The 14,031-nt window shown below is 40.7% G+C and overlaps 2 protein-coding genes across 2 annotated transcripts in view; one reads left to right on the forward strand and one right to left on the reverse strand.

Annotated features, from left to right (window-relative positions):
- Positions 1 to 1,203: 1,203 nt before the first annotated feature.
- Positions 1,204 to 1,999, reverse strand: LOC119695827 (translation initiation factor IF-2-like). The gene is made up of 2 exons (XM_038124994.1): positions 1,725 to 1,999; positions 1,204 to 1,608 (listed from the first exon to the last, which is right to left on the reverse strand). Exons 1-2 carry the CDS (start codon positions 1,972 to 1,974, stop codon positions 1,604 to 1,606), a joined length of 255 nt encoding a protein of 84 aa, XP_037980922.1. The 5' UTR covers positions 1,975 to 1,999; the 3' UTR covers positions 1,204 to 1,603.
- Positions 1,893 to 14,031, forward strand: part of RASEF (RAS and EF-hand domain containing) — a 34,430-nt gene continuing 22,291 nt past the window's right edge. The window contains exons 1-3 of the mRNA XM_038124993.1: positions 1,893 to 2,388; positions 12,580 to 12,726; positions 13,508 to 13,598. Of these exons, the coding sequence (XP_037980921.1) occupies positions 2,021 to 2,388; positions 12,580 to 12,726; positions 13,508 to 13,598 (606 nt within the window). The 5' untranslated portion in view covers positions 1,893 to 2,020. The remainder of the gene's footprint in view (positions 2,389 to 12,579; positions 12,727 to 13,507; positions 13,599 to 14,031) is intronic.

A 14,031-nucleotide genomic window follows, 5' to 3' on the forward strand; every position in this document is an offset into this window, starting at 1 on the left:
CCTGGTCTCATGACTCTTTGGTCCATCAAGACCATTCTTTGGTCTTAACAAATAGACAATTTATTATCTTTGTGCAGTTGTGTCAGAACTATTCAACTAAACCATGGCCTGCCAAGCAAGCATGGGCTGTGTAGTATCATGAAGCATTGCAAGCATGATCTGTTTTGAAGAAGGTACCTATGCAGTGCTAAGTGATACACTGTGCTTCATGCCAGTGCCTGAGATTTGTGTGACAAAATTTCTCTAACAGAAAAAAGAAAAGGAAAAAAGCCAACAGGGACTACATGTCCAAAGTTTATGCCCTCTGCTTAGCAGCCCAAGGTAGTGACTATAACTAAAGATACACACAAGAGTACGTAAAAGATTGGATAGGATAGCTCACCAATGTCAACTCATAACTCTGCAGCCACGAAAAAAAAAAAAAGGCAAATAAGCCATAAATGAAGCAAATAAGGTGAGCATATTGATTTGAGCGGGAACTCCCTGTCTGGCTAGTCAGACACACTCAGACCTGGATGAGGCTGCTCCAGTTCACCTCATGAGCTTGTCTGCTCTGAAAGCCAAATGTCCCAGCTCCTATAATAAGAGCTGGGTTGTATATACAAGAGCAGTTTCTCTCTTTTGATGGACAAATAACCCTTCATCAACCCCTTAAGGGCTCCATGAGACACTTTAGTTATAAAAATTTGATGGACAAATAAAAGACCATAGAACAGGAAGAATACTTTTGTTAAATTAATTCTGTTTTACTAAAACACTAAGAAACTGATGAAGAGCCACTTTACTATTAGTAGTAGCTTTGCAATTGTGTGGTGGAAATGTAATAAAATGTGTAAAATCATAAATTTAAGTCTTTCTGCTATCTCATACTTTTAAGCTAAAACTTAAATTTAAATTGCTTATATTTCCTTAAAGTGTGGGGAACATTTTATGAAACTCTTTATTGTCTAGAGAAAGACTGTTGGCTATCTGCCTACTCCTGAGGGGTTAATAATCAAAAGCTGAAAAAAAAAAATCCCTTTGAGGGCATTCCACATCTTAGGCAAAGAAACGTGATAGTTCCCATTTACAGTATGTGCTTTATTCTGAGGTGAGGTAAGATGGACTATTTGTGCTTTGCTAGGTCACATAATTAGGCCATATTTTGGTCAATAAGGAAATGCTGTTTTGACCATTAGACTTGTAGTCTGTTTATCACAACTGTGTTAAAACACAATTTACATTTGCAGATAGACATTAACAAGAATAAGTGTAGGAAAATAAATAATAATTTTAAAATATCCCTTAGATTCAAATGGAATCAGAGTCTTGAATCTGACTTCAACAAGGAAAATATCTTGACTTCTGTCAAGAAAGACACTAGTTCTTCACAAAGGACTGAAAAGCTGTCTCCTCTGGTTTATTCATTTGAATACAGCTTTTACATTTTCAGTTTAAGATGGTATTTTAACAGTCCACATTTCTAAATCACGGGTGGTGATCTGTGAGCACATACCCACAAGGTGTAACTCCAAGACTATTCGTGCCAGAGAGAATTTATCTGTTCAAATTTTGTGTCATCATGTGGCTTCTGGGTCTTCCATGAAAGTGAAGAGTATTTTTATTATGCTGGAAAACGGAAGTTAGTTTTAACACCTCACGGTGACCGCATAGTATCAGGACTCACATTTGAGTGCCGCAGGGGGGTGAGACATGTTTTTTTACTACGTTGCTGTCTGTGTTACCTGTGCCTGTCGCAACATGCTGGGCCTGAGGGGACCGTCCTGCCCCTACACTCCGTGGGGCCGCTGCCGGCTCGGGACCGCCCTGCTGTCCCGGGGCTGCCGGCAGCCCGGCCCGGGGCCTGTCCCGGCCAGGAGCCGCCACCTGCGTTCCGCCTCCCGGCCGTGCCCGGCCCCGCGGGGCGCCGGGGCGGAGCGGGACCCGGCCCGCCCCACTGAGCCGCAGGTAGGGCAGCAGCCCGCGCCATCCCATCGCGTTCTGTCCGCGGTCGGAGTCTCCGCGCCGCCGGCGCTGGCCGATGGATCCCGAGGTGGTGGGGGACGAGCTGTCCCGCCTGCGCTCCCTCTTCCTGGCGTGCGACGCCAGCGGCTCGGGCCGCATCGAGCGGGAGGACTTCGCTGCTCTCTGCGCCGAGCTGCGGGTGCAGCCGGCCGAGGCCGAGGCCATCTTCCAGCGCCTCGACAGCGACCGCGACGGGGCCATCACCTTCCCGGAGTTCGCCCGTGGCTTCCGCGGCGCCACGCGGCCGCAGCCCGCTGGCAGCGAGCCGGAGGGCGAGGACATGGAGGAGGAAGAGGCGTCAGCGGTTTGGGTCGCCGCGGGGCTGGAACAGCCCTGGAAGGACTTCGAGGTGCGGCTCGGGGACGAGGCGAGGTACATCCCCAGGTAAGGTCCGGACCCGCCCGCTCCGTCCCACCCCGACCCCGGTGGTGGAAGCTGGTCCGCGGCCCCGGGGTTGGCGGGCTGAGCTGTGGGCACCCCGGCCGCGCCGCTGCCGAACTGGCCCTGCCGTCCTGCGGGGCGGGAACGGCTCTCCTGGCGGAGCCGCTGCCGGCGCTGATGCAATCCTGGCTGGGGAGCAGCCGAGTAGCCTGACCCCTCGCCCCCGTGCCTGCAGGTGTAGAGAGACCTCCGCACACCTGCTTCCCGGCTGGGGTGGTTTCCAGAGTTGTTCTTCCAGCGTGCAGCCGCTCCTGGCTTCCTCTGCTATGTTATGCCAGCGACTCACGTGGGAAAGTCTGGCTGCTAGAACGCACGAGACGTAAAGTTCTGCCAGCTCCGCAAGAGTTTTCTCCTGGTGTTGTTCCCCGACAGCCCCCAGCATTTTTCTTCCATCCCAGTCAGTCCTTTCCTGGTAAAGGCTGACCAGCAACATCGTTGCCTCCACGTTAACCGTGTTGGTTAATATGGCCCTCTATGTGATGAGCTTACTGAAGTTTGTGAGAGTCTTTGTCCCCGGTCTCAATGAATTGAAGACAGCTGATGGCAGCTTTGTTGGAGAGTAAATCCGTTTACCACAGGTCTGTCACAACCAGTACCGGGCTGGTTGCAATGTACAGAGATGCATTTTGGTGACTCTCAGGAATGTGCCTGAAAGCTGAGGTGCTCAAAATTAATTTGAAAATGTTGCCCATAAAAAGTACAGAGTGATTCTGCTTCATTTTAAAATTGTAATTTATGATGGAAAACAGGTAATCTGAGTTTCAGGACTTGGCAGCTAGTCAAGAGAGTTTAAAAAAGTCATGCACGTGAATATATCTCCATGTTGTTTCTATATAGTGCTCTTTAAATTCCTACCTATACCAGTTTGGTTCCAGCAACGTTAAAAATATTTTGGATTATGAGGCGAAAAGTTTCTTCAGAAAATTTTTCAGCTACTTAACCAACTAGTCATTTGTAAATCCGGAGTAAATTTTTTTTTTCTTTCTGGAGTAATACTCTTTAGTCTTACTGAACTGCCCCATTTCAGTCAGATCAGTATTTTTGTACAGGTTTTAATTTGTTCATGGTGCTTTCCTCGTTAGACACTTACTTTCTAAAGAGGAAAAGACTGTTTGAAAGCTTGCAGACACAGTTAATAACCTGAAGTCAGAAACTCAATGGGAACTGAAAAAAAATCTGACTCGTGAACAGTGGTAACTTGTGAAAGCATCTGTCTCCTCTTGGTAACAGCTCCGTTTCAGTATCTTGGTTACTGTTTGCAGCAGCAGTTTCAGTATAGTCTGATTGTCTAAAAGGATAACAGGAGGGGGAACAGCTTTAATTTGCTCCACTATGCAGACACATCTGGTAGTTTTGCTGAATTCATCATGACATAATGTAATTTGTGTTATGGTTCTTTTCCATAAAAACTGAAAACAACTAAGTTTTGATGGTTAAATACTATCAGGTAGGCAGTAGTTTGATGTAAATATTTCTTATTCAGGTTCAGATTTGAATATCCTTCACAGTTGGCTGTATTTATTAAATGTGTGTTGTCAACTGAAAAACAGTGTGCCCTTTGTTTTTTTTCTCTCTCATCCTGAAGTGATAGAACCAGGTCTGTTCTACAACTCAACTTTTTTTCCATTTGTAGCCTATGTCTTTTTTTGTTGAAATGTCTGTGTAAGGTTTTTTCCCCATGTGAGTAGTCCCACTAAAATCAGTAGGACCACTTACATTAATAATTAATAAATTGAAATTCTTTGAGGAGTCTTAAGCAGAAGAGTATAACAAAATCAAGTGAAGTACAAGCTGGAGTTCAAAAAAGATATTTTTCTTTTTGTTTAAGTTATTTACTTTGTTTTAGTTGTTTGTCATTTCAAGTTTTTATTCAGAAAAAGGCAGTACTTTGAAAACTAGAACGGACTTGGAGCACACCTGAGTCTTCAGTGCTGTAAAAGAGTTGGCATTCTTATATTGGGATTTATTGCTCTTCATAGATTAGTTGTGACATTGACATCTGTGAGAAAAGTAATTACAAAGGAGAAACTCCTCAAAGCCAGATGAGTGCAGTTGGGAGTCCATGTTTTTTTTATCTCAGTTGTGTAGTTTTTATCTTGATAATTTTGGGGTTCAGTTCCTCAAAATGCTCTGCCTTGTGGCCAGAGATTACCAAGACACTGGCACAAGTGCTGTGATGCTGTTGGGGTTTATACAGAGAGAAACAAGGCATAGCAAATGGAAGTAGTGAGGTAAGGGTTGAAGTCGGGAGAAAATGCCACAGTAAACACCTGTGGTCTCTGTCGCTCCTCAGCTTGAGTGAATACCCATGGAAATCAAAGGGAAAATTTCCACATGGTTCTGTCTCCATTTCAGAAACTGAAAGTTCAGTTTCTGTGACTGAACTTTTAAAAAGCATAAATACCCTCCATAACGAGGTGTGAAACCCAGTAACAGCTCTGTACCTTGCCCCAGTCCTCAGTGTAGTAGCAGGCATTTAATGCAAGACACTGCCAGTTACTAAAATAAGCATATATTACAATACGCATACTTTGTATTTAATTACTTTTTTGCAAAAGGCAATATTATTATGGGATGGATCATATCTCTGCTGTTTGGTGTTAACAATTGCGCAGCCCTTTAAGATTATACTTCAAAAGATTCAAGTCTGTGCTGAAGCTGTAGTTTTATTGTTTGCAGTTAAACAGGCAGAGGCACATTAGAGTCTCTTTACAGCCTTGCTGCTTTCCTCCTCACTTGAACAGATTTTTTTGACTAAATTAAGTTGGATTTCTTGGTTAGGTGGTTACTGTGAGTCAAAGTATTGTTTGCCTTAGCCTTTACTTGTGCTTGGTGGGTGATTTGCCTCTCGGAAAAAAAATGGTGGAAGGTCTTTGCGGGCTGATAACCTAATGTGTGAAGTCATACTTAGGTGGAATCGTACAGAGGGTTGTTTGTTCTTTTCCTTCTTGTTGCTGTTTTGATTTGTCTTTAATTTGATTTAAAATGCAGCTACCCTTCTGCATTGTTACATTTAATCAGAAATAGTGAGTAATTAAACATAGAGTCATGCAGTGCCTTTAGTTTATATGTATTTATAGTGAATTGCCAGCTGGAGATCTGTTTTATTGAGAAGTCAGCCATGTTCATTAGTTTATTCTTCTAGGAAGTATTTGCAATGGTACAGGAGTGGACAAAAAAGAAACTTACCTTTTTGGTGGTCCAGACAGTGAGTGCTTCAGTGCACTGCCACACTGGAGATATTTAGCCCTTGATGGTGTTACTGGACATTGCATTCTTTCTTGTGGCCAATCTCAGTTTGAATTTCAGTAGCAAGACTAAAAGGTTCCCTCCATGCTCCTAATAGACAGATCTTTTCCTTTAAGTGTGTGGGAATGTCTCCCTAATGGCAATCCTTTCCATTCGTCAGCTTGAGCAAGGAATAATCTAACATCCTCTGACACTACAAGAAAAATCCTGTACTTAAAAATGCTATGGCATTTCACTCTATATAAATTACAGGCAAAAAAACTTCCCGGAAAACAGATTTTTAAATTTCAATGTCAAAGACTTTAGTCAGGAAGAACAAAGGCTTGGGACTGTCAAAACGACTAAGCCCTACCAGGCAACTTCTGTGCAATATTTGGCAAATTGGATAATCTTATTGGAAAATGAACTAAATTAATTAGAGCATGAATGGGTGGATAAATCTGAAGCAGGAAGTTTGTATCCCTGTTTCAAGTTAAATCTGCTGCCACTAAGAGGCCTCATACTCCATTGCTTTGCTTTTTAGTCTTTGTTTTATTTGTGTGCCTTGTACTTTCAGCCAAGCTGACTATTCATCAGACTCAGATTTCAGTGCTGCCTGATTGTGAGATTTTATGCCTCATACAATTCCAAAGTCTCTTAATGTGATTATGATAACAGTGTGCCCCAAGTCATGTCATCTGGAGCTGTATAAAAAATTTGGATCTGGGGGATGTGATAAAATGAGAAAAGCATGCTGTTCTTAATGTGAGCTACTTAAACTGAAAACAGGCAATGCTCATGGGATATACTACTGTAGTACAGCAAAGAAGAGAAGCTCTGCTACATGAAAAACCCATCCAAAACCTGTCTTGCTCTTGCTGTCATAAATTAGGATGGATTTTCCCCAAAGTCAATATAGAGCACAGTATTAACTTTTGTCAGCAATTTGTGTTTACTTCCATGAGATGAGGAGCCATGATGTCAGAACTGGAGAGGTTTCCTTGGAAGTTAAAGCATGTTCCCTGGAGATGTGATAAAGGCAAATCCTGGAGAAAACCAAATGCTATGTCCTTTTTTTTGCCACCATGCTGGAGAGGGGATCTCTTCTGCGGTAATGTTGTCTTTTAGTACATATCATGACAGGGGTTTGAGAGATGTGCTCTGCTGGAAATGTGCCTTTCTATGAGCTAGAAGACTTTCTGAGCTACCTTAAGTTTTACTGCTTTTCTGATTTTTGCTTTAATCCAAACAGCATATGTGCCAACTAACTTAAGCACTGTAGCATTCATTTTCCTGGATTATTTTCCTGGTATCATCATGTGATCATTTGCCATAATATCTTTGAGGTGTTCTCCTTATCCACAGACTTAATCTTTCCCTGCATGTCCCACAGACTTTTCCACTGCTGCTCCACTGGCTCTAAATCACACCTCTAAGGGAACAGCATTCATGCCTTGGAAACATTAAAAGTCTTTCTTCTGGGAATCAGTCCTTGGCTGGGCTGTATCATCTGGGGGTTACTGATTTGATCATCTTCTTTTAATGCAGCCTGTTTCTGAAGGGGCAGATACAGAAAAATAAAAGGTAGTTTTAAAAAACCCATAGTGCTTCAAGTTCACAAATATTTTGAATTTTGCACCATGGTAAAGTTCTGTGTAATCTATTTTTCCTTCAGACAGTCAGTCTAGAGAAAGTGTTAGGCACTCAGCTGTGACAAAGTTAGATCCTTTCCAGTCTGTTTCGGATTTGGTTGTTCTTTTCTGCTGACTGGTACAGTGGCACATCCAATGTGTCTGCTTTTCAGAAAAAACTACTTGATTTCTTGGAGGCACACATAGGCTGTTGGTCTCCAGTGTAACAACAGTTATCAGATGCATAATGCTTGAGCTTTGTTCTGTTCTGACTGCCCAGCTCAGACCTTCCCAGCTCAGACCACCTTGTGCTTCATCTCATGTCCATACTAGAACAGAACTTCTAAAAGTGATCAGAGTAATTTTACCAGCTGACCTACAGTAGAAAGTGTAGAAAAACCAAGATTAGTGTTCTAAAACCAAGTACTGCCTTTAGGGTCAGACTGGGTGGCCTGTGTAATACAGTGTATTTTTTCTGGCGACTACACAGGGAGCACATGTAAGATACTGAGCAACTTTGGAGCTAATATTAGTTGAAAAATTCCATCATCTTTCTCTGAACTGCATTCAGAGTGTGGATTATGAGGCAAATGGTCGCTGTAAAATCAGCTAACCAGAAATAATACTGTGAACTGATAAGAATTAATATAGCTGTGTGGATTAAAGGAGATTATTACTCATATAATTTAAATATCTGATATCCCCAAAATCAGTGTTGTGGGTTTTTTGGTGTGGGTCGTCTCCCTGCCTCCCTTCTTCTCCTCTTCTATTCAACCATAGTATTTTAAATCTATCATATTAGAAATTGCATTATAATCAGAGCAGTTTTATTTTCTTTATGCAGTTCTTGCAGGAACTCTCTGAAACCGTGTGAATACTGTAACTTTGCTTAAGTTAACTCATGTGAAGCTGTGCAAATATTGACTAATTACTCTTACTAAGTACTAATTTTACAGATGGTTTATGTTATAAAACCTTTGAGATGAGGTAAGGTAAAGACAAAGTAGCCCTTGGCCACAATGCTATACTTTTTGTGGATTCCTAGTGTTTGGTGTCTGCTCTTTGCAGAAGCAACAGAAATAAATACATGCATGATGAGTAGTATAACCATAATGCCAGATGAACAAAGTGACAAACTTTCATGCTATATATTAGAAAGTGCTCTTTCTATGCATTAGTTTTTATGAATACCTTTAAGCTCCACACTAACACAGTTGTGTTAGTGTGGAATTTACAGATGTGCACGTAAATACACTGAAAAAAAATTAGGATTTCAAGGAAAACCAGTTTTGAAGAGCAAGTCCAAGCATTTGAGATTAATTTTGCTGAAACATTTTGTCTAGCAAAACAAACTATATAGAGTTCAAGTCAGCTTGGTGAAATACATTTGTAAAATCTTCTTTGATAATTAATTTTGAATAACTAATGAATTTGCAGAAAGAAATAGCATGTATTCAAGAAGACGTGACAACGAACAAATTGGGCAATATTCATTGCAGCTAATCTGCCCTGCTGCAGCGGTGTCACTGATAGTCACCAAAGCATGTGAAAACAGAGGAATGATTAAAAATATAAAAATGGCAATTTGGAACAAATAATCTTCAAATACTAACTGCATGTTGATACAGAGTCCATATAATTGCCACTACCTACCTTCATCATGGATATTTTGAGTGACTAAATCACTGACAGTCTTTCCAGATCATGAAAGTTGTATTACATCTTCCTAAACCATAGGTGGTTAAGTAATCCTGCTAATTTTGTTGCATGACTTTGATTTTGTTGTTGTGTTTGGTGGTTTTTTTATGATTTTTTTTTTTTTTGGTTGATGTAGTAGTTGTGATGCTTTTTAATTGAGGCATCCTGTATTGTTGCTGTAGAAGCACTCATACAAGTATCATTGAGAGTTTCAGTGACCAGCTGTGATCTTTCCGGACTCCTTCCTGGTTGTGTTTGTATGGATGTTGGGTATGGATACTTCTTAAGCCTAAGTACTGTTTCTTAAAAGTGTGTTACTGAAATGTTTTGAATCCAGCTGGGTGGTAGCTGGTCATTGGGCTAAAAAGGGATATGAAATACAAAATTTTTTTAATCCCAGAGGGAGAATAAAACCTCACAGTAACTACTTTGGGTTTCTGACAACTGCATCTTAAGGCAGACTTAGCTGTGTGGCAGAGGGTCAGCATCACAGGCCTACTGATTTCTAGCCTAAGTTCAGGCATGTGTATTTCCAGATCACAGAATATTCTGAGTTGGAAAAGACCAACAAGGATCATGAAGGCCAACTCTTAAGTGAATGGCCCATACAGGTATTGGACCCACAACCTGGTGTTGTTATCACCATGCTCTAACTAACTGATCTCAGTTTTGCACATACTTCAAAAAGAACCACAGAGTAGTTATGATTGGAAGGAGCCTTTGGAGATCTTCCAGTCCAACCTCCCTGCCAAAGCTGGGTCAGCTAAGAGCAGGTTACACAGGAATCTGGCCAGGTGTATTCTGAATGTCTCCAGAGAGGGAGACGCCACAATATCTTTGGGCAGCCTCTTCCAGTGCTCTGCCAGCCTCAATGTCAAAGAGACTTTTCCTCATATTGAGGTGAAACTGTCTCTGTTTTAGTTTAGAGCCTTTGCTCTTTGTCCTGTTGATGGGCACCACTGAAAAGAATCTGGCACCATCCTTTTGGCACCCACCTTTCAGATATTGATATGTGTTAATGAGATATTTATATGTGTTAATGAGATCCCCTCTCAGTCTTCTCCTGACTAAGCAGGCCCAGTTCCTGCAGTCTCTCCTCATAAGAGGGATGCTTCAGACCACAAATTATCTTTGTGCCCCTCTGCTGGACCCTCTCCAGCAGCTCCTTGTTTCTCTTTTAGCGAGGAGCAGAACTGGACACAGCGCTCCAGATGAGGCCTCACGAGGGTGGAGGCACAACTCCCTCAACCTTCTGGCCATGCTCTTCCTGATGCACCCCGGGATACCCTTGGCCCTCCTGGCCTCAGGGGCACTGCCAGCTCATGGACAGCTTGTGATCCACCAGGAGTCTCAGGTCCTTCTCCACAGAGCTGCTCTGTAGGAACAACCCCTGGCCTGTGCTGGCTCTTGGGGCTGTTCCTGCCCAGGAGCAGGACCCGACACCTGCCCTTGTTGAACTCATTAAGTTTCTCTGCCCAGCTCTCCAGCCTATCAACGTCCCACAGAATGGCAGCAGAGCCTTCAGGTGGATCACTGCTCCCTCAGTTTAGTGCCATCGGCAAACTTGCTGAGGATACATTCTATCCCTTCATCTGGGTCACTGATAAACAAGTTGAACAAGACAGTTCCAGTATTGATCCCAGAGAATGCCACTGACTACAGGCCTCTGGGTGGGTGGATGCTGGATGCGGTCCTTAACAGTTTTTTTAAATGCAAATCATTAATTGAATAAATATACATCTGAGGAGTTCTTTAATGTTGCATTATTTATGCAGAGTTTGTAGCATCTGATGATCAGATAAATCTGTTCACTATTGCTACTGCTTGTGAACGTCAACATTACTCTCTTTAGAATACATTTTGAAAAAGAAATTGTGTACATACATTGGAAGATATTTAACTCACTAAATACAGGTAATACAGGATTAGCTTTTGTAAAGGAAATCCTTTGCAAGACAAAAACCACAGAAATTTCTCAGGCATCAGTAAATCTTTATCTCTTTGTCCTGGTTTTATGTCTCTCTCTATCTCAAAATGAGTGTCAACTTTTTAGCTGGAGACATGGTTCATAGTGTCCTGAAGTTGTTAAATTGTTTAAAAGGGAATTTGAGCTATGGTAAGAGTTACGGTACTGTTTTAAGTACTTCCACCTTCAGTGGAGAAATCACATACAAGAAGCAGAGTGCTGCAGCATTGATAATCAAAGCTGTGGAATTGCTTGAAGTGAGAAAAAAATGAAGAGAATGAACACTTGTTGAATTGCACAATTGGTGATATCATGTGTATGGTGAAGGTATTAAGTAGCGCTACCTCTACTGAAGACAGGAAAACTTTAGCTGTCTAACAAGGAGGATTGTTTTCGAAAGCTTGAAGGAGTTCAAGCTTTCGTTAGCAGCAAAAAGAGGGCATGTATTTGCGATGTTAGGTATGGTGTTAGACTTGAACTTGCAAAACATTGTTTCTGGTTGTATTTCTGCTTCTGATAATGTGATTTCCTCATTACTGGCCTGTTTTCTCCACCTTTCTAGACTTCATCTTCTCTGTTCCTTTTTTCCATTTGGTTTCTAAGTCATTGAATAGGTGTTCATGTTCTAGCATAAAGTCTATGTCAGTCACATTCAGTTTTCTTTAGGACAGCTAAATTCTGTTTCAGAATGTTTTCTGCTGTGTTGCCTAATGTAATCCAGGAGTTGGAACCTAACATGTAAAACAAAGGTTTGCATGACGTACCAGTATCATGAACAGAAATCAGTGCTATTTATGTAGTAGACTTTGTAATAGTGATTTGGCTCTGACGCGATTTTTTTTTTTTATCTTGTAAAGGTTCTTTGCTCTGACAATTAGAACAGTATGCAATCTGTGTAAATTAGTCTAGATTAAAGAGAAATCAGAATATACTATTCCTGCATTGAGGCAACTTTTCACTATGAATTTCAGGAGAGCTTTTAACAATTAAAACCAACAGAAATACTTTCTTTCTTCTTTAAGAGATATATCTGTCATTTTTCACATGAGAGTCATGTACAGAATTAACTTCTTATAATGACAAATTTATTTGGATATAGACCAGAATAATTTCTGTGAAACTGAAGAGCTGCGTTCTTATTTTGCTTGCAGCCCACCTCCCTCTACCTCCTTCCCTTTTAACTTAAATAGTTGGCATTCATACCTGTTTTCAGTTCTTAAGCAACCTCCTGCAATCTTAGGTTTCTTCACAGATTATGATTAACATTACAGCAATCAAGAAACTTGATGTACATTATGGGTTACTCCAGTGGCATTCTCTTCACTACTCTATGAGCAGAAGTAAAAAAATGACTTCATTAGGCAGTTTGTTTGTTTGTTTGTTTTTCTTTTTTTTTCAGTAGCTGTATTAAAGTGGAGAAGTGGAAATGGTAAACATAATTTAAGGAATTTAGACATGCTGTACTGAGTGTTGAAAGCCAGTATCTAGCTTGGTAAATTTTAAAAATTGGCAAAGAGGGGAATATTTTTAATTTGTAATAAGTTTTTCAAACCTGTAATACAACATTGTTCCAAGTAAGTGCATTAAAATGTTCATATCTCTCTTTTTCAGACAAGAGCAGGTCAGTGTTCTGTATCAGAACATACACATAGCAGAACCAAGATTAATCCAGCCATATGAGCATGTCATTAAGAACTTCATCCAAGAGATCAAACTTCAAAGCACAGAGATGGAAACTCTGGCCATAGCGGTAAAAAGGTATAGTGAATTGAGTTTCTAGTTCAGTTCTGCAGTTTCTTTTTTATTTCTCTTCTCATGCTTTTTTTTATTAAACTATTGAGAGTTAATGACATAATATGCCATGCAAAGTATTTCCATAAACTGAGTTCTGAAGTTAGTGTGCATACCCTTGTGCATAAGCACATATAGTGGCCTGCAAATGATTGGCTGTTCATACTTTCAATAAATTTTGGATCAAATTTTTGCAGACTCTGTTGTTAGTTAAATGCCTTAAAACATTTTTGCTCCTCTTCCTTGGCTGCAGCTTTGAGTTTTATCATACACGTTCTTTATACTTTCATTTTAGAAATCTTATTTTTGCTTCATGAGCTTGAAGGACTGTATTTACCAGTTTTAACTACTTGGCTCTGTCAGTCTCACATCATAACTGCCAAAACCAAGCAGATTATCTCAGAACAGAGATCTTGTATGTGTGGGTGATGCAAGTTGCTTTTGAAGTCTCTTCATAGGATAACAAGGGGCACCTTTCATCTTTGTAAATTAATTTTAAAAATGCAGATATATTTAATGCTAATCATCAGCTTGCAGCTATTATTTAAAATCTAATTTGCCAGTATCTTCAAAATAATTTGGGATTTATGTTCCTAGCCACACCAGTTTCAAGGTCTGGTCAATGTTAAAGTGTTTCCCTGTCTTTCTGTCTAATTTGTTTCAGTTGAGGTGGGCAGATGTGTTTCACATAGTGTTTCTTTCAAGCTGAGGGGCAATTCCTAAGAGAATATTTTCTTCTAAATTTTAGAGCTCAGGACAAAGCAGCAGTTCAACTCAGTGAGTTAGAAGAAGAGATGGAACTACGGATACAGGCTGCAGAGCATAAAGTTAAAAAGGAAGTGAGTGTTTTATATTTACAGCATTTTATAATTACTGAACTCTCAGTGATCTTAAGCAGGATTGATGGCCGTGTATGGTTTTGATCCTCATGGACTGGCTCAAAGCTGCTGTAGGCAGGGCCTGGATGAAAAAATGCTATATAGGAGATAAAAAAATGAATGATCTTAATGATTTCCTAAATAGGAATAATATCTGCATAGGTGTAATAAACCAAGAAAAAAAAAGTCTCTCCCTTTTGTGGGAACATCCTGGCCAAGAAGACTTTTTTTCTGAGACCAGTAGTGGAAACGGACTGGAGAAAATTATATGTCAGCACTAAAGAATGCAATTTAGTTATCCTAGTAAAATCATTTATGTATAATTTAATGCTTTGATTATTTGGTCCTGCTTTGTATATCTGCCTGGAGTAATGATCTTTCTTTCCTCCATTCT

Source organism: Motacilla alba, chromosome Z (assembly GCF_015832195.1).
Source record: "Motacilla alba alba isolate MOTALB_02 chromosome Z, Motacilla_alba_V1.0_pri, whole genome shotgun sequence".
In the NCBI taxonomy this organism is placed as follows: Eukaryota; Metazoa; Chordata; class Aves; order Passeriformes; family Motacillidae; genus Motacilla; species Motacilla alba.